The sequence below is a fragment of the Dendropsophus ebraccatus genome, chromosome 1 (assembly GCF_027789765.1).
Source record: "Dendropsophus ebraccatus isolate aDenEbr1 chromosome 1, aDenEbr1.pat, whole genome shotgun sequence".
NCBI lineage: Eukaryota > Metazoa > Chordata > Amphibia > Anura > Hylidae > Dendropsophus > Dendropsophus ebraccatus.
This window is the reverse complement of record NC_091454.1, coordinates 132,906,019-132,922,061: the sequence shown is the minus strand read 5'-3', so window position 1 is coordinate 132,922,061 and position 16,043 is coordinate 132,906,019. Positions and strand designations below refer to the sequence as shown.

At 38.3% G+C, this 16,043-nt stretch overlaps 1 protein-coding gene across 1 annotated transcript in view; it reads left to right on the top strand.

Annotated features, from left to right (window-relative positions):
* Positions 1-16,043, top strand: part of PLXNA4 (plexin A4) — a 614,893-nt gene that overhangs the window by 473,543 nt on the left and 125,307 nt on the right. The window contains exons 10-13 of the mRNA XM_069979087.1: positions 322-522; positions 7,015-7,111; positions 9,347-9,537; positions 14,981-15,132. Of these exons, the coding sequence (XP_069835188.1) occupies positions 322-522; positions 7,015-7,111; positions 9,347-9,537; positions 14,981-15,132 (641 nt within the window). The remainder of the gene's footprint in view (positions 1-321; positions 523-7,014; positions 7,112-9,346; positions 9,538-14,980; positions 15,133-16,043) is intronic.

Sequence of the window (16,043 nt, the reverse complement as noted above, 5' to 3'; positions counted from 1 at the left end):
TAAATTACACAGAAAAAAGATGTAGTAGAAGATGGCCAATGTAATATTTGGTGGAAATTGTGACTTCTGAAGAGTAATGGGTGTCATTCACATAGTAATTTTTCTTCTAGTGCCATTGCTCTGGCTACTTGTTTCATTACTGTCTTCTGAGTAATGACAGGTGTACAGTAAAATGACTTTGAGGGTACTCAAGATCTTACAGCTGACTTTATTTACATATATATGTACTCACATTGAGTAAAGTGGTAATTGTAGCATGTGTTATGATGTGGAATTGAGTAAACGGAAAATGTAATATATTATACATCTCTTCTATTACAGGAATGTCCTCAGCTTCTTCATACTGAAAGGATCTTGATTCCAGTTGATATTGTTAAGCCCATCACTTTAAAAGCAAAGAATTTACCGCAGCCCCAGTCTGGTCAGAAAGGCTATGAATGTATCCTGAACATCCAAGGAAATGAACAGAGGGTTCCTGCACTAAGGTTCAACAGTTCAAGTGTTCAGTGCCAAAATACCTCTGTAAGTGATTCATCCATTCATATACCGTGGATTTCTTTAAAGGGGTATTCCGAATAGGGAAAACTATTTTTTTTTTTTATTAATGGAAAACAAGTACAGATACATGTAAACATGTTGGTCTTATTTTGCTCCTCTGCACAGTTTTCCAGTAATTCAACAAAAAGTGTATATACAAATGAACTAGTTTGGTGCACTGGGGGCTTGCTGCCCTCCCGTCGGCTCATACACCTTCCTACTTATGCATATTTATATATGCATATTCATATATGCATAAGTAGTGATGTTTCTCTATGTGCACAAGCACAACAACAGCTCCATGTATGGCTTGCATAAATTGGAACTCGCAACCAAGTGGGACTTAAGGGGCTACCTATCAGAGTGGTGTGGTGCTCTCCCCTATTTGGAGGCACCCTATTTATTGGGGAGCAAGGTTTAGGAGGAGAGAGGGAAAGGCATTGATGTGGGGCTTTAAAAGGGAGTGGAGCATAAGGGTATGGGGCAGTGTTACAGAGGTGGAGCATCAGGGCATGGGACAGTGTTACGGGGGACAGAAAGTTCTGTGCTTGCACTGCAAAGACTACTGGGAAATGTAGTTAAACTAATGGGTGCAATTGTACACATTCTCTTGGGGTGACTTTAAGAACAGTTACTGGAATTAGGCAATAGTATTCTAATGAGCATTCTGTATCCAATGGCTTCCCTTTCCTATTACATCCTTCTTGGCCTAATGAGTAGCACTAAAGGTCCCCATATACCCCAAACTTTTGTCGGTGTTGATTAATGGACTGGTAAATGTGGCATGAGGCCTGAAGAACGGCTTGTACATAATTGCTGCAGTCTAGCCCATTCCGTTAAGACGGTGAGCTGACCTATAAAGATCACTTAGAAGCCTGAACAGAAAAATAATTGGCATAGAGCCTTATGCTGCTGAGGGGGTTGTAAGCTCATCTTCTCATCAGCCAGGGAGTGTGAACCAAATGGTTGGAGCGGTTAGCATGGTGACGTGTGGACCATATTGGGTGGTGACTCTTTTCTTCTTTAGGTAAATAGTTCTGATGCAAGTTGTGCCCTGTTAAGTAGTTTTAGTTTAATCTATTTTTGGCAGTGTGAAGAAAGTACTGTACTTCATGAACTACAGTACCACCTTGTTTATTCAGTCTATTTAACCTTTATGCCAATTTTATGCTACAGAGCTTACTGACTGAAAGAAAGTAAAAAAAAATCTCATTAAAGATGTTCTTCTGTATAGGATCTTTCTGGTGACATAATTAATCTGATATTGTCTTCTATAGGAGCTTATTGGCATCAGATATTCTCACATTTTCACATTTCACATTTTGTGTTTTCTCAATACTGTTGTCATAATTGCTATTTATTGCTATTTAAAGAGATTTTCCAATTAAAACTTACTTGTTTCTTATCCACAGGATAGGGCACAAGTAAAAGATTATTGGGGATCCGACCTTTGTATCCCCCTTCCCCCTGCAACCGCAGGTCGGGACGTGACCCATGGCTCTATTCATTCTCTATGAAGGCACTGAAGAGAAAAAGGTATAGAATGAGTAGAGCTGCAGGTCACGTGTCTGTATTCAAAACAAAGGAGCCAGGGACCAGTCTGGAGATGGCCCGGTGGGCACAAAGTTCAGACCTCCCGCAAAATCTTATTTGTCCCCATCCTGTGAATAGGGCACAAGTAATTTTTAAATAGAGGACCCCTTTAATTGTTTCAGCTCACTTTAACATGTGCTCCAATGTAAAACTTTAATCATTTGAAAATATTTACTATATTGTAAAAGCGTTGTCTGTATGAAAAAGAAATTGGAGAATTTTATGAACTGATGCAAATGTGAATGTAAAAAAAAAGAAAAAGAAGCCCACTGCTACATTACAGGTTATTGGAATGTGAACATCTTGTGGAAATTCATAAGGTTTATGGTCTTGAAAAATTAAGTACAAATTACAAAGTTTTCATAGTGCAGCCTCTGGGCAGAATAGATGATCATCTTATTCTGAAAATACTAATGAGGGCAGTTTACTGGTGCTTTATAGACTACATGATTAGTTTGTAAAGTTTATTGGAGTGGGTGCTCTGTAGTGTTCAATGTAGGTTTCTGCTGAATTGGTAGTTTGGGTAGTTTGCAGTGGAGGTCCCAATATGCCTCAATATATAGATATAAATGAAGGAATTTTCCTTCTACTGACACTTGGCATAAGGGATCGCTTATTAAAATCTTAATGTCCCTTTTGGGTTACTATATAAGGGGTCTTTTTACCCCAGGCCAAGTGCCTGAGGGTTTCTGGTATAAATGAAAATTTGAGGTGGTACCCCTAAACTACCTAAGAGAGTAATTGGTTGTGGTTGTGTTAGGGAAGGGGGAATATTGCTGAATATCTAGCCCAGAGGAGGTTAAGAGCAGTCAGGGCTCTGAGACAAGCCAGTTCCATGGCAGCTTCAGAGAAACAGTAGTGGGGGCTTGGTTACCTGGGGCCCTGAGGTGCAGGTACAGTCATTTAGTGGTCCAGACTGAATAGTGTCAACTTTAAAGTAACTGTCATTTGTATTACTTTTATAGTGATAGAAGTTTTGACGGGTCGGAGTCTGTGTGCTAAGATCCCCAGAAGCACTGAACTGAGCATTGTGCCCCTCTGTTTCTGACTTGCCCTCATACAAAATCTACAGAGTACATATGCCACTCACTTGGCTTTCTAATTGATTATGACTTTACCTAAACATATTTAAAACAATACATCATTAGATAATACAGCATGGGATTTAATATGCAGGAAGGTATCAGACTGGTATGCCCTGAAGCAATGTTGGTATAATAGGGATTGTTAAAAAGCAAAGAGGGATTTCAGTCCCTCTACTCTACCTCCAAAAAGGCAAAGTATGCGTAAAAGGCTTATCAGACTTAAAACGGCACCACTCTTGACCTCAGTTTGGGTTTGGTTTGGCAATTCATTTCCATTGAAGTAAATGGAGCTGTAATACCACACCTAACCTGGAGACAAGCATGGTGTTTTTGCAAGAAAATAGCTGTGCTTTTCTCTAATTCTGGATAACCAGCGCAAAGAATTTGTAGGTACAATAGACATTACTCATGATGTTTCGATATATGACAAGTCAGAAGGGCTATGAGTTAATGAAACATAATCCTTTCCACACAGTGTATAGCACAGTTTGCTACACTTGTACATTAGTGGGGAAAAACTACCCTCAGGAATAATAATCTTGGCCTTAATCTTCTGCTAGTACATATATAGGTCCTTAGGTAGATTCAGAGCTTGGATGGCACCCAAGTCAGACCTGTGTGTTATTCTCTCTGTACTGAGTTCCCTCCTGGAGGTTCTGCCTGAACATCTTGAACAGCTGTACCTCCTGAAAAGTGCCTTTTGTTACATGAATAATTTGCTAATATAAAGAGGCAGCTGGCGGCAGATTCCCTGTGTAAGCCTCAGTGAGCATTAAAGACAAGAAATCAGACTGTGAGCAGGTTACATATGGCTCTCTTCGAACCGACAAAACTACACAGTCAATGCTCACATTCTTTCATCTCACAGTCTTCATACAAAGATTGCACTGGAATGTGATAAGAAAATAGAATCTTTTAAGGGTTTTATTTATGCAGTGTGGCCTACATTTTTTTTATTCTCACCATCTGCATTAAATCCATTTATAAATAATCAATATAACTTTCATGTTACTAACAGATTACAAATTTAAAGGGAATGTCTATGTGCGGGTGACTTCAAGTTGGCTTTACACATCATTTGTAACATTTAGTATTTCTAAATACATAGGGGAAAATTGTAGTTGATGTGTTATGAGCAGGCAGATTCTGTCAGCTATGTGACACCCTGTACCCTGTGAAATAAAGACAACGGCCAACTGAGGGGCCAATCATTGGCAGATCGCTGTCTTTAAGATGTTTTAAAATCATTGGCTGCCAAGCACGCATTGTTCTGTGTAATTGGAGGTGTGGGGCCGATGGCTGACAAGAGTTGACTGTGTATAGAAAATAATGAACATGTATTCTTGTCTGTCCATGCTCCGCGATGTCCTGCTGCCTTTTCCCTGCTCACTGGAGCTGCTGCTGACACTTTCTAAGCCGTCTCTAAAGTGATAGGTCGCTCAGCCAATCACTGGCTTCTTTCTCGACCAGTGATTGGCTGAGCAGCCTGTCAACTCAGAGAAGTATCAATGGCAACTCGAGTTAAGGGAAAGAAGACAGCAGGGCACTGGGGAAGCATGGACAGGTAAGTACACATTAATTATTTTCTATATGAAGCAAAGGCTGCACTGACATTGTTAACAATGTCTCTGCAGCCCTTGCCACATGATAACTGAGACATCTAATATGCTCTGTAACCAAGCATTGATCTGCTAGATTTCTTATCCAGCATATTGAATTGTGTAATACCACCTGTAGCATGCAAGTCCTCCAGGTCCTAATACCATAAGGCATCTTTAGGATATGCTAGAAAAACAAGTCCGATCCATGAAGGCCCCACCTTACAAGTTGTAGTTTCAATTTTTTTTTTAGATAATATCTAATATAGTATCTATAGATTGTATCTAATATTAGTAGTTTCTAAAAGGAAATATGAGCCTATTCAGTACTGCTAATGTAATTCTGGGATTCAGCACTCCAAAAATACAGTAAATTCATTCAGCAATCATTGGCAAGACAGAAGACAAAATAGTAGACAACCCTAAACAGCCAGATTGCCAAATAACTCAAGGTCGGATTGACAATGTGCTGCCAGAGGAGATTATGAAAAGGCAGATGAATGTAGAAGATACTTCATATACTCTAGCTGTGAATCTCTACTCTGCTCTGCTATATTCTGTATGAGGTGGAATCTCCTAGTGGGCAGGAAGGGAGGATAGACCTCCGTGCTGCAAAACAACAGGGCTGACCACTGGGGAAAAGTGCTGCTCCTTCTGCCTTTTAGTAAATTTAGTGGGGGTGAATGGGGGCAGGAATTTATTTAAGAGTGGCAAATGAGTACTTGATAACTGTACCCCCAATATACAGAGTAAGAGTAAGATAAGAAAAGCTCCTAATACAACACAGTAACCAGTCAATTTATAATAAGTGAGTACAATATCCATAAGTTCCAGGCTATAACAAGTGTGGTATAAAAGAGAATTATATTTGTCCCCTACCATGCAGTTTTTGAGCAGGCTTTTGACATTATAAAAAAGAGCTTTAGATAGCTTATGTGTCCTATGGGTTGAAATGTTCACTTTCTCCAGGGCTGACTTGGCTTCATAGCTTTACAATGACTGAACGAAACAACAGAGCAGGAGATAATGGCAGCCCTCCGGCAAAAACTAGTGTGAACACTCAGTCATTAGAAGTACATGTGTTCTTCTTGTTCCTATGTAGGCCAGTAATTGTATTAGATGTCATTTATTTTTAAAGGCTTTCACTGCAAACCCAATATTTACCAGATTTATTTACTTGACAAGTACTTTGCCCTTGCAGAAACTGCCCTTGCAGAGTAAATGTATAAAAATATATGTATTGTTTAATAATTCCTCTAGAGATTAGTATTATTCTTTATGCTTTGTGATTGGTTTATTTTTCTTTTACAATCCATAAACCAGAGCGTGTTATGAAAATAATACATCAAGGGGAATATTTATTAAGACTGACATCTCGTACTCCTCTCTTAAAATGCGGACGCACAGGCTCACAGAATTTATGTAGAGGTGCACTGCTCGCATTTTTTCTTTTACTTTGGCAGTAAAGTGGTACTGCTGCACTACTTGCATCTGTTAATAAATTATTTGGTGTTAATATAGTATTTTAATTGCTGGCTCGAGCTATGGTTCACTATTCAGTTAAAGGACTGGAAAACATACAAGAACCCCTCTGTGTTCCTATATAATAGTTAGGCCCCTCTGTTCCCCGATATAGTACCTAGATACCCGTCTGTGCTTCCATATAGTAGTTAGGCCTCTCTGTGCTGATAGATAGTATCCCCCATCCTTTTATGGGGGATACAATAGATAGTATCCCCCATAAAGCAACCATGGCAACCCCCTCCTCCTGGGTAGTTAGTCCCCCCAGTAGGTAATATCTCCCTGGTAGTTGCCCCTTTCCGAGTAAGGCATATACCTTTTGTAGATAATAATCCCTGAGGTATTTGGCCTCCCAATAAATAATATCCCCAATGAGGCCTACCCCTGGTAGCTGATCAAACCTCCTCACTCTGCTGCAACATTTTTAAGAAAATCTGCTTCCGTACTCATTAGTGAGGAGGTTGCTTTACTTTCAAGACATTATCCTTTACACCAATCCCTAAATTGTTATTGTGGCTCTGATGCTCTTAGTAGGTGATATGTCAAGTCGATGATCCTAAAAACATAGACTTATAAAGCTTTGTAGAATTCTTCTGAGGCATGTAACCCTTAATGAAAAAAAGAAAGAAATCCAACTCAAGGACCTCTTAACTCCAAATTTCCTTTTTTTTTATCTTAAGTATGATTACGAAGGCATGGAGATTGACAGTCTCCCGGTGGAGCTGACCGTGGTATGGAATGGGGATTTCAGCATTGACAATCCAGCTCTGAACAAAGGTAAAGTGGAACTTCCGTTTGGGCTAGAAAACAGTTTCCATAGCAACATCACTTATCTACTCTTAAGTATCATATGCCTAACCTTTTCACTAGTCATTTTTATAACTCTCATTGAAATTGAATAACTTCGCAGTCGCATATTTCCATATCATTTATTTTCTGTGACTACTGTTAGAATATCCACTCGCCATCAAAATACTAAATTTTCAGCAAATATATTCATGATTTAAAAGTACAATAGAATGTATGTTGTGTGTTTCAATTAAAAAAAAAACAAAAAAAAAACATTGGGGTACAGATCATAAGTCTCCCCAAATTGATAGCCGTTAAAGTGTTTGTTTATTTATTTATTTTAAATTTGGAGATTCCCTTCCTTTTAAGATGGCAAAGTTTTAAAGAGACTCTGTCAGTAGGTTTATGCAGCCCTATGTAAGCGTAGCAAAAACTAGTGACTTACATTGTTCTGTGCAGCTGATTCAGAGATATCCTCCCAGTAGACCTGGATATTCATGAGAAGCAGAAAACTCCGCCCAGCAGCTGCTGGTTGGCAGGTATCTATCCATGCTGTGTATAGGCAGTCAGCTCTCAATCAGCAGCTGGAGGGCAGGGGGTGAGGTGCAAAAATACTATTCTCCTCCATATCAGAAGAATGGCTGAACAGAATGATGTAAGTAATACACCAATCTGTTCAGCATTTCTGTCACTAGTTTATGCTGCCCTCATTTAAGGTAGCATAAACCTAGTGATAGATTCCCTTTAAGTTTTCTATTATATATCCATTATATAATTTGTTTGTTACTATCAGTTACTTGAGGAGATAAATTATTTAAAGGGTACCTCCATTCATGCAGTTTAATGTGGTCTGCCCAGTTTGATGTGGAGAGGTGCAACTGTATGACTCCCAGCGAGTTCCGTGCATGAGCCTTGTTCTAATTAATAGGGCTTGTGCACAGAATTCACAGGGCAGCAACAACCCATCCACCTGGCATAAGCTTTCCATGCCAAATTGTGTCAATTGCCTGGGACTGTATCTTTTCCCATACTACTTGCAATAAAACCCTGTGAAAGAAAGTGTGAAAAATGAATGGTAAGATGCAAATAGAATAGTTGTGAATAGAAAACATCAGTAGCTAACCTGACAGGCCCTGCAAATAATTAGAAAGCTAGGTGCTTTTTGCATGGTAGCACCAAAAAATCAACTTGTCATGACAATTCTTAGTGGATAAAATGCAGACAATTTATTAGAGAAATTCTTCATCCAGAAATGTAAGCAGAAGATATGGTATCAATTTTAGAGATAAGCAGAACTTTCGGACTTTCGGTCCGAAAGCTAGACATGAGCAAACTAGCCGGATTTCTGGTTCGTATGAATCAGAAATCTCGGCGGCTGACTCCCGCTGTCTGTTCCCTCCGTGCAGCGGGTGGATACATTGTAAGGAACGCCTGGAAAACTGGGATACAGCCAATGCCAATAGCTGTATCCCAGTTTTCCAGGCGTTCCTTACAATGTATCTATCCACTGCACTGAGGGAACAGACAGCGGGAGTCAGCCGCCGATATTTCTGATTCATATGAACCAGAAATCCGGCTGGTTCGCTCATCTCTACCGAAAGCCGCTCACTCCAGTGCGATGCCTGCGATCTCGGGTGCATAGTTGCGCTCCTGGGAATCTGCGGCTGGGATCTTCCAGGGAATTCAAGATACATTCCCTGGAAATCCAGGGAATGTATCTTGAATTCCCTGGAAGATCCTGCCCGCAGATTCCCGGGAGCGCAACTATGCACCCGGGATCGCAGGCATCGCAGGCATAGTAATGGAGCGAAGATACCGTCGGACCAAAAGTCCGACGGTTCGCTCATCCCTAATGAATTTTGATCCTTTTTTCTTGCATGAACATCTAGTGTAGAAATCATGCAGTAGTTTATTACGTTACCTTTTTGCATATTCATGTCCTTTTTTTCTATGACCGCCCCCACAAATATGGATATTTCTACCTCTAACATCGGCCCAGCCTCTGCTGCATCAGATATTATAGTTCTGGCACTCTTTTTAAGATGAGATCCCTACAAATCTGATATTTGCTTTTTTTTTTTTTTTTTTTTTTTTTTGGGGGGGGGGGGGGGAGGGAGAGGGGAGATATCTGTCTATCTATCTATCTATCTATCTATCTATCTATCTATCTATATATATATCAATTCATAATCATGATTAATTTTTTTTTTCTATTAAACTTAGTGCATCTATACAAGTGTGGTGCTACTAGACCCAGCTGTGGCTTATGCTTAAAGGCTGATCCTGATTTTGAATGTGGATGGTGCGCAGGAGAATCCAAGTGTACCCTTAAGCAGCACTGTTCAACCTTAGAGAAACCCTGGCTGGAGTTATCGGGGGCTCACGCAAAATGTGAAAATCCAAGGATAACACAGGTGCATATGTGACAATTATTCATGGTGCAATGAATATATCTGCATTAGTCCTTGCATAAATGGTCATTTTTATCATGCTTTTATATGTGTGTGACATGTTTTATGAGGCTTTTCAAAGTAGGTGTAAATGCTCAGTTATGCTCTCTGCACCATTAGTATAGAGGTGATCATACTGATATACTATAGGCACCGCAGGTAGCAAGTCTGCATACATTTTTTTTTCTTCTTTGGGTTTCTTCCAGAGAAATACTGTATACTGAGCAATGAAATGGGAGGAGAGTAAAATATTATCAAGACAGGTTATTTCCCTATAAAATTGCCCAGATTCCAACTTCCTAAAGATGACAAGCAAAGCTGTAACATTATGCTGCTGTTAGCAGCGGGTGTAAAGTCTGACAGCTTGTTATGATCTGGTGTATTTATTTCAATGCAACAGCACCTAAGCAGACTTTGGAGCTGGTAGACGCCTACTCTTTCATAAACCCTGTGTTGAGCTGTAATTCCTTTTCAATTAAAGAAGTGGCTTGAACTGGCTTTTTTTCCATTTCCTATAATAATTGCAATTTATTCCTATATAGCATTGACACTGTGTCATTTCATTTGCCCATATCAAGGGACTTACTACATTCCTTGCAAGGAAATGTTGGTACCAGTAACAAAGGAAAAATCCATTTACTACCATTGCCTTCTTGTGGTAATTTTTTTTTTTTTTTCATAGTACCTGCCGCAGACTTGCTGAATTATGTTTCTAAAGATTTTTTGTTATTTATGCATTTGAGTAAAGGTTTTTAAGGCTACTAAGGTTGCCTCAATTTATCGTGCGTATAGCTGATTGCTTTCAGTTTAATCCTTGTTTGTCAGGGATAGCACTATTTCTGATACTTTCATCCCAAAAACTGGATCGATTAAATGACTGACGGTTTATCAATTTTACCCTAAAGAAGACATTTATTGTTAATGTATGTGACTAGAATGCAATTCAGTAAAATGTACTGTAATTCAGAAATCACATACAGGTTGTATATCAGACATCTGGCAGCTGTGTTGATGGAAAGAACATAACACACCGGTATGCAACATATAGTATATAACTGTATAACTGTATATAGCTGTCTTCTTAACAACTTACAGTGGTGTGTCGTTCTGACAAGAAATGAATGCTCAGCATAGATAAAGCTGTACTGTCTATGTTGAGCGGCTGTTTTCTGTTAGAATGGCACGTCACCAGAAGTTGTTAAGAAGATGACGGCGGTGGGGAGTGGAGGACAGCAGGCAGCCTTGGAATTTGCAGGGTAACAAGTATATATCACTGCTTTGTCTCCCACAGCCCTGACAGTATCATGCATCAGTCACTTAAGCTCGCCAACCTCTTTAAGGAGAAGTCCGGTAAAAAATTTTATTAAAATATTATATTGCCCCCCAAAAGTAATACATATGACCAATATACACTTATTACCGGGAATGCTTATAAAGTGCTTTTTTCCCTGCACTTACTACTGCATCAAGACTTCATTTCCTGAATAAGATGGTGATGTCACGACCCGACTCCCAGAGCTGTGACTGCTGCGGCTGCTGGAGAGGATGATGGCAGAGGGATGCTCAGTGTCCCTCCAGTGCCCTGTGTCCCTCAGTGTCCCCCTGCCATCATCCTCTCCAGCAGCCACAGCCCGCACAGCTCTGGGAGTCGGGTCGTGATATACCAATTTTATCCAGGAAGTGAAGCTATGATGCAGTAGTAAGTGCAGGGAAATAAGCACTTTATAAGCATTTCCTGTAATAAGTGTATATTGGAGATTTGTATACTTTTTGGTGGACAATACAATACTTTAATAAAATATTTTCGCCGGACTTCTCCTTTAAAAACCCATCAGGCTTTTATTAGGACCCCAAATAAACAATTAAGAAAAGTCTGACAAAGACTTTCCAGATATCACTGGCTATTTTACTGGCTACAGTCTTCTGGTCTGATATGAAACTTATAATGAATGGAAAGAACATGCAGTTTGTTACATAAAAAAAAAGAGAGAGAGAGATGTCTGAAAAAACAAAACTAAAGCTTTGGCTGTCCAGGCATAATGGGAATTGTAGTTTTGGAACAGATGGAGATGGAGGCCCAAAGGTTTCCCATCCCTTCTGTAGGTTAAGGACAGTATGCAGTGGGAACTACCATATGAAAAGACTCAGAGCATCATATACACCACTAGTTAAGGGCATTCATATTCAGGACCTGAAATTTAGCCTTTACATGCTATACCAATATGTTGCCTTGATATTATATTGATGGGGACGTATTACAGATGTAACAAACCTAAACTTGACCAGGAACTCGTTGTAAACTATAATGCAGCAATTTATATTGACACTAAACACAGCAAATACCATGAAAACGTCCAAGCTGAAGTTTATTATATCATGGTCTATATTCTTAAGAATTCCCCTTTAAATGGTTTCTGTTCTTACAATTTTTTTTATTGATTAACAGCTGTGATTAAATCCATTTTTGTAAAAAAAAAAAAAGTTATTTTTTTTCCCAATTACAAAAATGGTGATATACAATTGCTGACACTCAACCCTTCCTCTTAACTTGATGTCGCTAATGCATTTCTGTCTCTAGCAACTGATGTTGTGAAATGGAATTTTTGTGTTTGTAAAAAAAAAAGATCCATTACATTCCATTTTTTTTAAATTATGATGTAAGTCAACGGGAAAAGGAGTCTGCATTATGGCATAGCAACATTTGTTTTTACCATACTATCTGTAAACAACAATAAAATCATATGACCCTAGCCTTTTTTAACTAAGGTAGAGATTAAATATGTAAATTTGTAAATGAGTAAAGTTGTACACTAAACTAAAAATATGCTGTTAGTAGTTATTTCCTCTCCATATTGTATGTCGGGACCTCTGTTCATGTTCTGTGTCCTAAGGTTAATTCTTTTTCTCAAACCTTGACCTTCAGTGCTATCCAGAATAATTGTGATAAGAGACTGATTTATTTGTTCATTACCTCCAACTTAGGGTACATCAATCAGCTTATTACATTGACAAGTAGATATTTCATACATGCTTCCCCCTCACCAGCATTTTGTATACATATAGTAAAATACAAGTCTAACCTTTGATACCATGTACTGATGGTTATGCATTGTCAGCTGCCTTGGAAATGGTCTATGTATCCAGTTGTGTTCCTACTTCCAGGGTTGGCTCCATAGATGATTGCACAGCTAAATTCTCCATGTAGTAGATTCCATTAAGATATACAGTAATGTACAATGGCTGCTCAACTTTCACTCATAATTAGAAAATTAATGACAATTAGTTTCTCTATTAGCGTTTATTTGCTATAATAGGCCTCCATTAATTATACTTTGCCTAATATCCAGCAAATGCATGAATAATGGTCTAGAATAGGATGAAATAGGGGAATATGGTGTGTTTTATGAAATGTTTAATGTAACTAAAGTCCCATTCGAATAGATTAGGAATGAATCAAATTAGTTTATTGAATAATATATGATATTGGATAAGCCTCCTCATGGCCCATTAATTATTAACCTGGAACGTACATGCCACATTATCTGTTGGCGAGCAACACATTAGCATGGAAATGTCTCCTAATTAAACTGCACTTTCTGAGCAGACCTCCGCAATAGCGGTAATGCAGTAGTACGATTAAACCCTGCTGATCACATTTGTGACCTTCTTATCAGAATTTTTGTAAATAATTCGGAAGCGGAGACAATGGCGTGTCAGTCATAGGGTGCAAAAAGGACCCACATTAAGACTAGCACAGATTAGTGCAAATCTTGCAAACGGTAACTTTATCACCATTTCAGTAATGCGATTGTTTCCAATTAAAGAGCTGATTTTAAGAAATAATTTTAATACAATGTGGTAAGTCAGAGAATATGCTTAAGAATATATTCACATTCATTGAATGCTAGAGTATAGTCAGGTGTAGGATTTTTCAGTCAAAATAAAACATCACTGAATCTTCAGCAGAGATCTAGGGCAAACCCTTCCATTGTGACAATGTCAAGTTTTAAAATCTGCATCAGAAAAAAAATCTGTACTATAGTTCACAATGTTAAATACATATAAAGATACATTCATTTAAGGTTAATGTTTTTCTTTAGGATAAAATATTACAGTATTTTAATATTTAAGACCATAAATCATGATCATTATTTACATTCATAATATTTAAAATATGACCATATTTTCGACTAAAAAAACATATCTTTAAAAGAAATGGGAAGCAGAATGTATAGAATTTTCAATTCGAAATCTACATCTGAATTCACATGAACAAAAACTCAAGACCAAAGGGTCCTATAACACGAAAGGATTATCAGCTTTACTTGGTCGATTACTGGCCAAGTACAAAAATAGTTTCTTGTATTAGCTCATGTTAAAGGCGTGGATTAGGAGTAGCGGCAGCAGACCACCGGTCTATTCTATGGCCCACTGGATCGTCTGGGCAGCCCCTCCTGCAGCTCCACGGCCAACCCCCCCCCCCTGCTCGATGTCTGTGCTTGCGATAACAAAGAAAGTGAGCATGAGGGAACAAGGAGGAAGCAAGCATTGATCTGACAGGTTGGCTCAGGAGTTCAAATATAGCCTGCATAGTTATGACTTAAGGGACTCTAGGAAGAAGAAATTTTCAAAACCATTACCATATTATTGACTATATTGTGCATCTAAATTTCTTCCTATAAAAGTACTTAGTTTAAAATGTATTCAGTCTATATACTGTTTCTCCTTAATCACATGTTACATTAAAAGGTCCTAAGGGATTCAAACAAATGTTGATGCTATGATGAGGCCCAATGAGTAGTTGAAGGATAAAGCCTCATATTGCAGATAAAGTTACACAACCAAAGGTGCTAATGGTGTATTCCTTTAAAGCATTTCACTCTTGTACTAATTAAAACATAAGTAGGGAAGCAATCCATCAAAGTGTAGTGTATTCAATAACATCCTATAAAGGTTAGCAATGCTTGCAGAAGAGTTGGAAGCTACAGAGCTCAATAAAAGCTTATCACAAGTCTCAGGGGCCGCAGACTTCCACCAGAGAGCTAATTATGCATTCTGCGCTTACACCTACAAGGGTTTGTGTTTGGCTTAAGGCAACAGGGAAAGATGATGTTACAAAATCTACATCTTTTCCATAACCTGTTTCCATCAGTATGTTCCCTCATCATGAGATTGGAATTTTAATTTTCTATGTCACGTTAGTCACGTTAATTCTGTTTGCAAAGGATTATACCATTGTCTGGTAAATTGTGCATTCACTGTATTGTAGGGCAGGAGAGGTTACAGAATGATTAGCTCAGACATGTTTAGGTCAGGATAGAAAATTGAATTGTTACTCACTGACAGCTCCTTCTCACATGTAATATATTTTCCGAATATAAAAGTTAATTTCTTTCATTTCTTTTAGATCATTCCTGTGACCGGTCCTCGCGATGGAGGCACAAAAGTAACAATTCGAGGAGAAAACTTGGGTCTGGAGTTTTGGGAAATTCAGAATAATGTGAAAGTTGCAGAAGTCAAGTGTACTCCTTTGATTGAAGACTATATCCCTGCAGAGCAGTAAGTTGGGGCTCATATATATATATATATATATATATATATATATATATATATATTTATTTATTTTTATATATATATATATATATATATATATATATATATATATATATTTCAGTTTGCCTATCATAGATATTTACACACTCATGCTTTGGAATCCATGGACCCTATGAATTGTGAAGCTGCACAGTGGACTCGGCATCATATATCAATTTGATGCTGGGAGAGCCGAAAGTGTTTGAATCTTTGTGGAACTGTAGTGCTCTATAGGGTCTGTGGATTACAGAGTGAGAGAATAAGGGCTACTGTATTACTAATGTCATATATTATTCCTAATTGTCTATTTAGGGGTAAAGGTTTGTAGAACAATGAGATATGGCAACAAACTACAGCAAGATTTACCAAACTCGAATCCTATGAGTTGCCATCAGTTCATTTAGCCTTGTAAACATCAGTCTATCTGCCAAGTGCTCTGATTCCCTGTAGATTGGAATGAGAACACATTCCACAGTATCATTCCAAACTTTTCCAAGGAATTGGAACACACAGAATGGGGGGAATTGGAAAGTAGAATAACTTTTACAAGACTAAATGACACAACAGCCGATTCATTAGATTCAGCCGATCTTACTTTAGATTCTCTCAACTCTAGTATTAATGCATTTTAATGGGGCTATGAATATTATACATATGAGCCGTGTGATGGATCCAATTTACTTTAACAGTGACCATTAGGTTTCCATCATTATGTTGGCCATTTTACTGGGCAAAAAAGCAATGCATGTTTTTGTTTTTGTGGTATTTTTAGTGGAATTTACGTCAGAAAAGCATTTCAAGTAGATGTGAACTTCCCCATAATAATGCATTTCCTGTATCCAGTGATTATGCTTTATATACATAAGAATCCTTTGCAG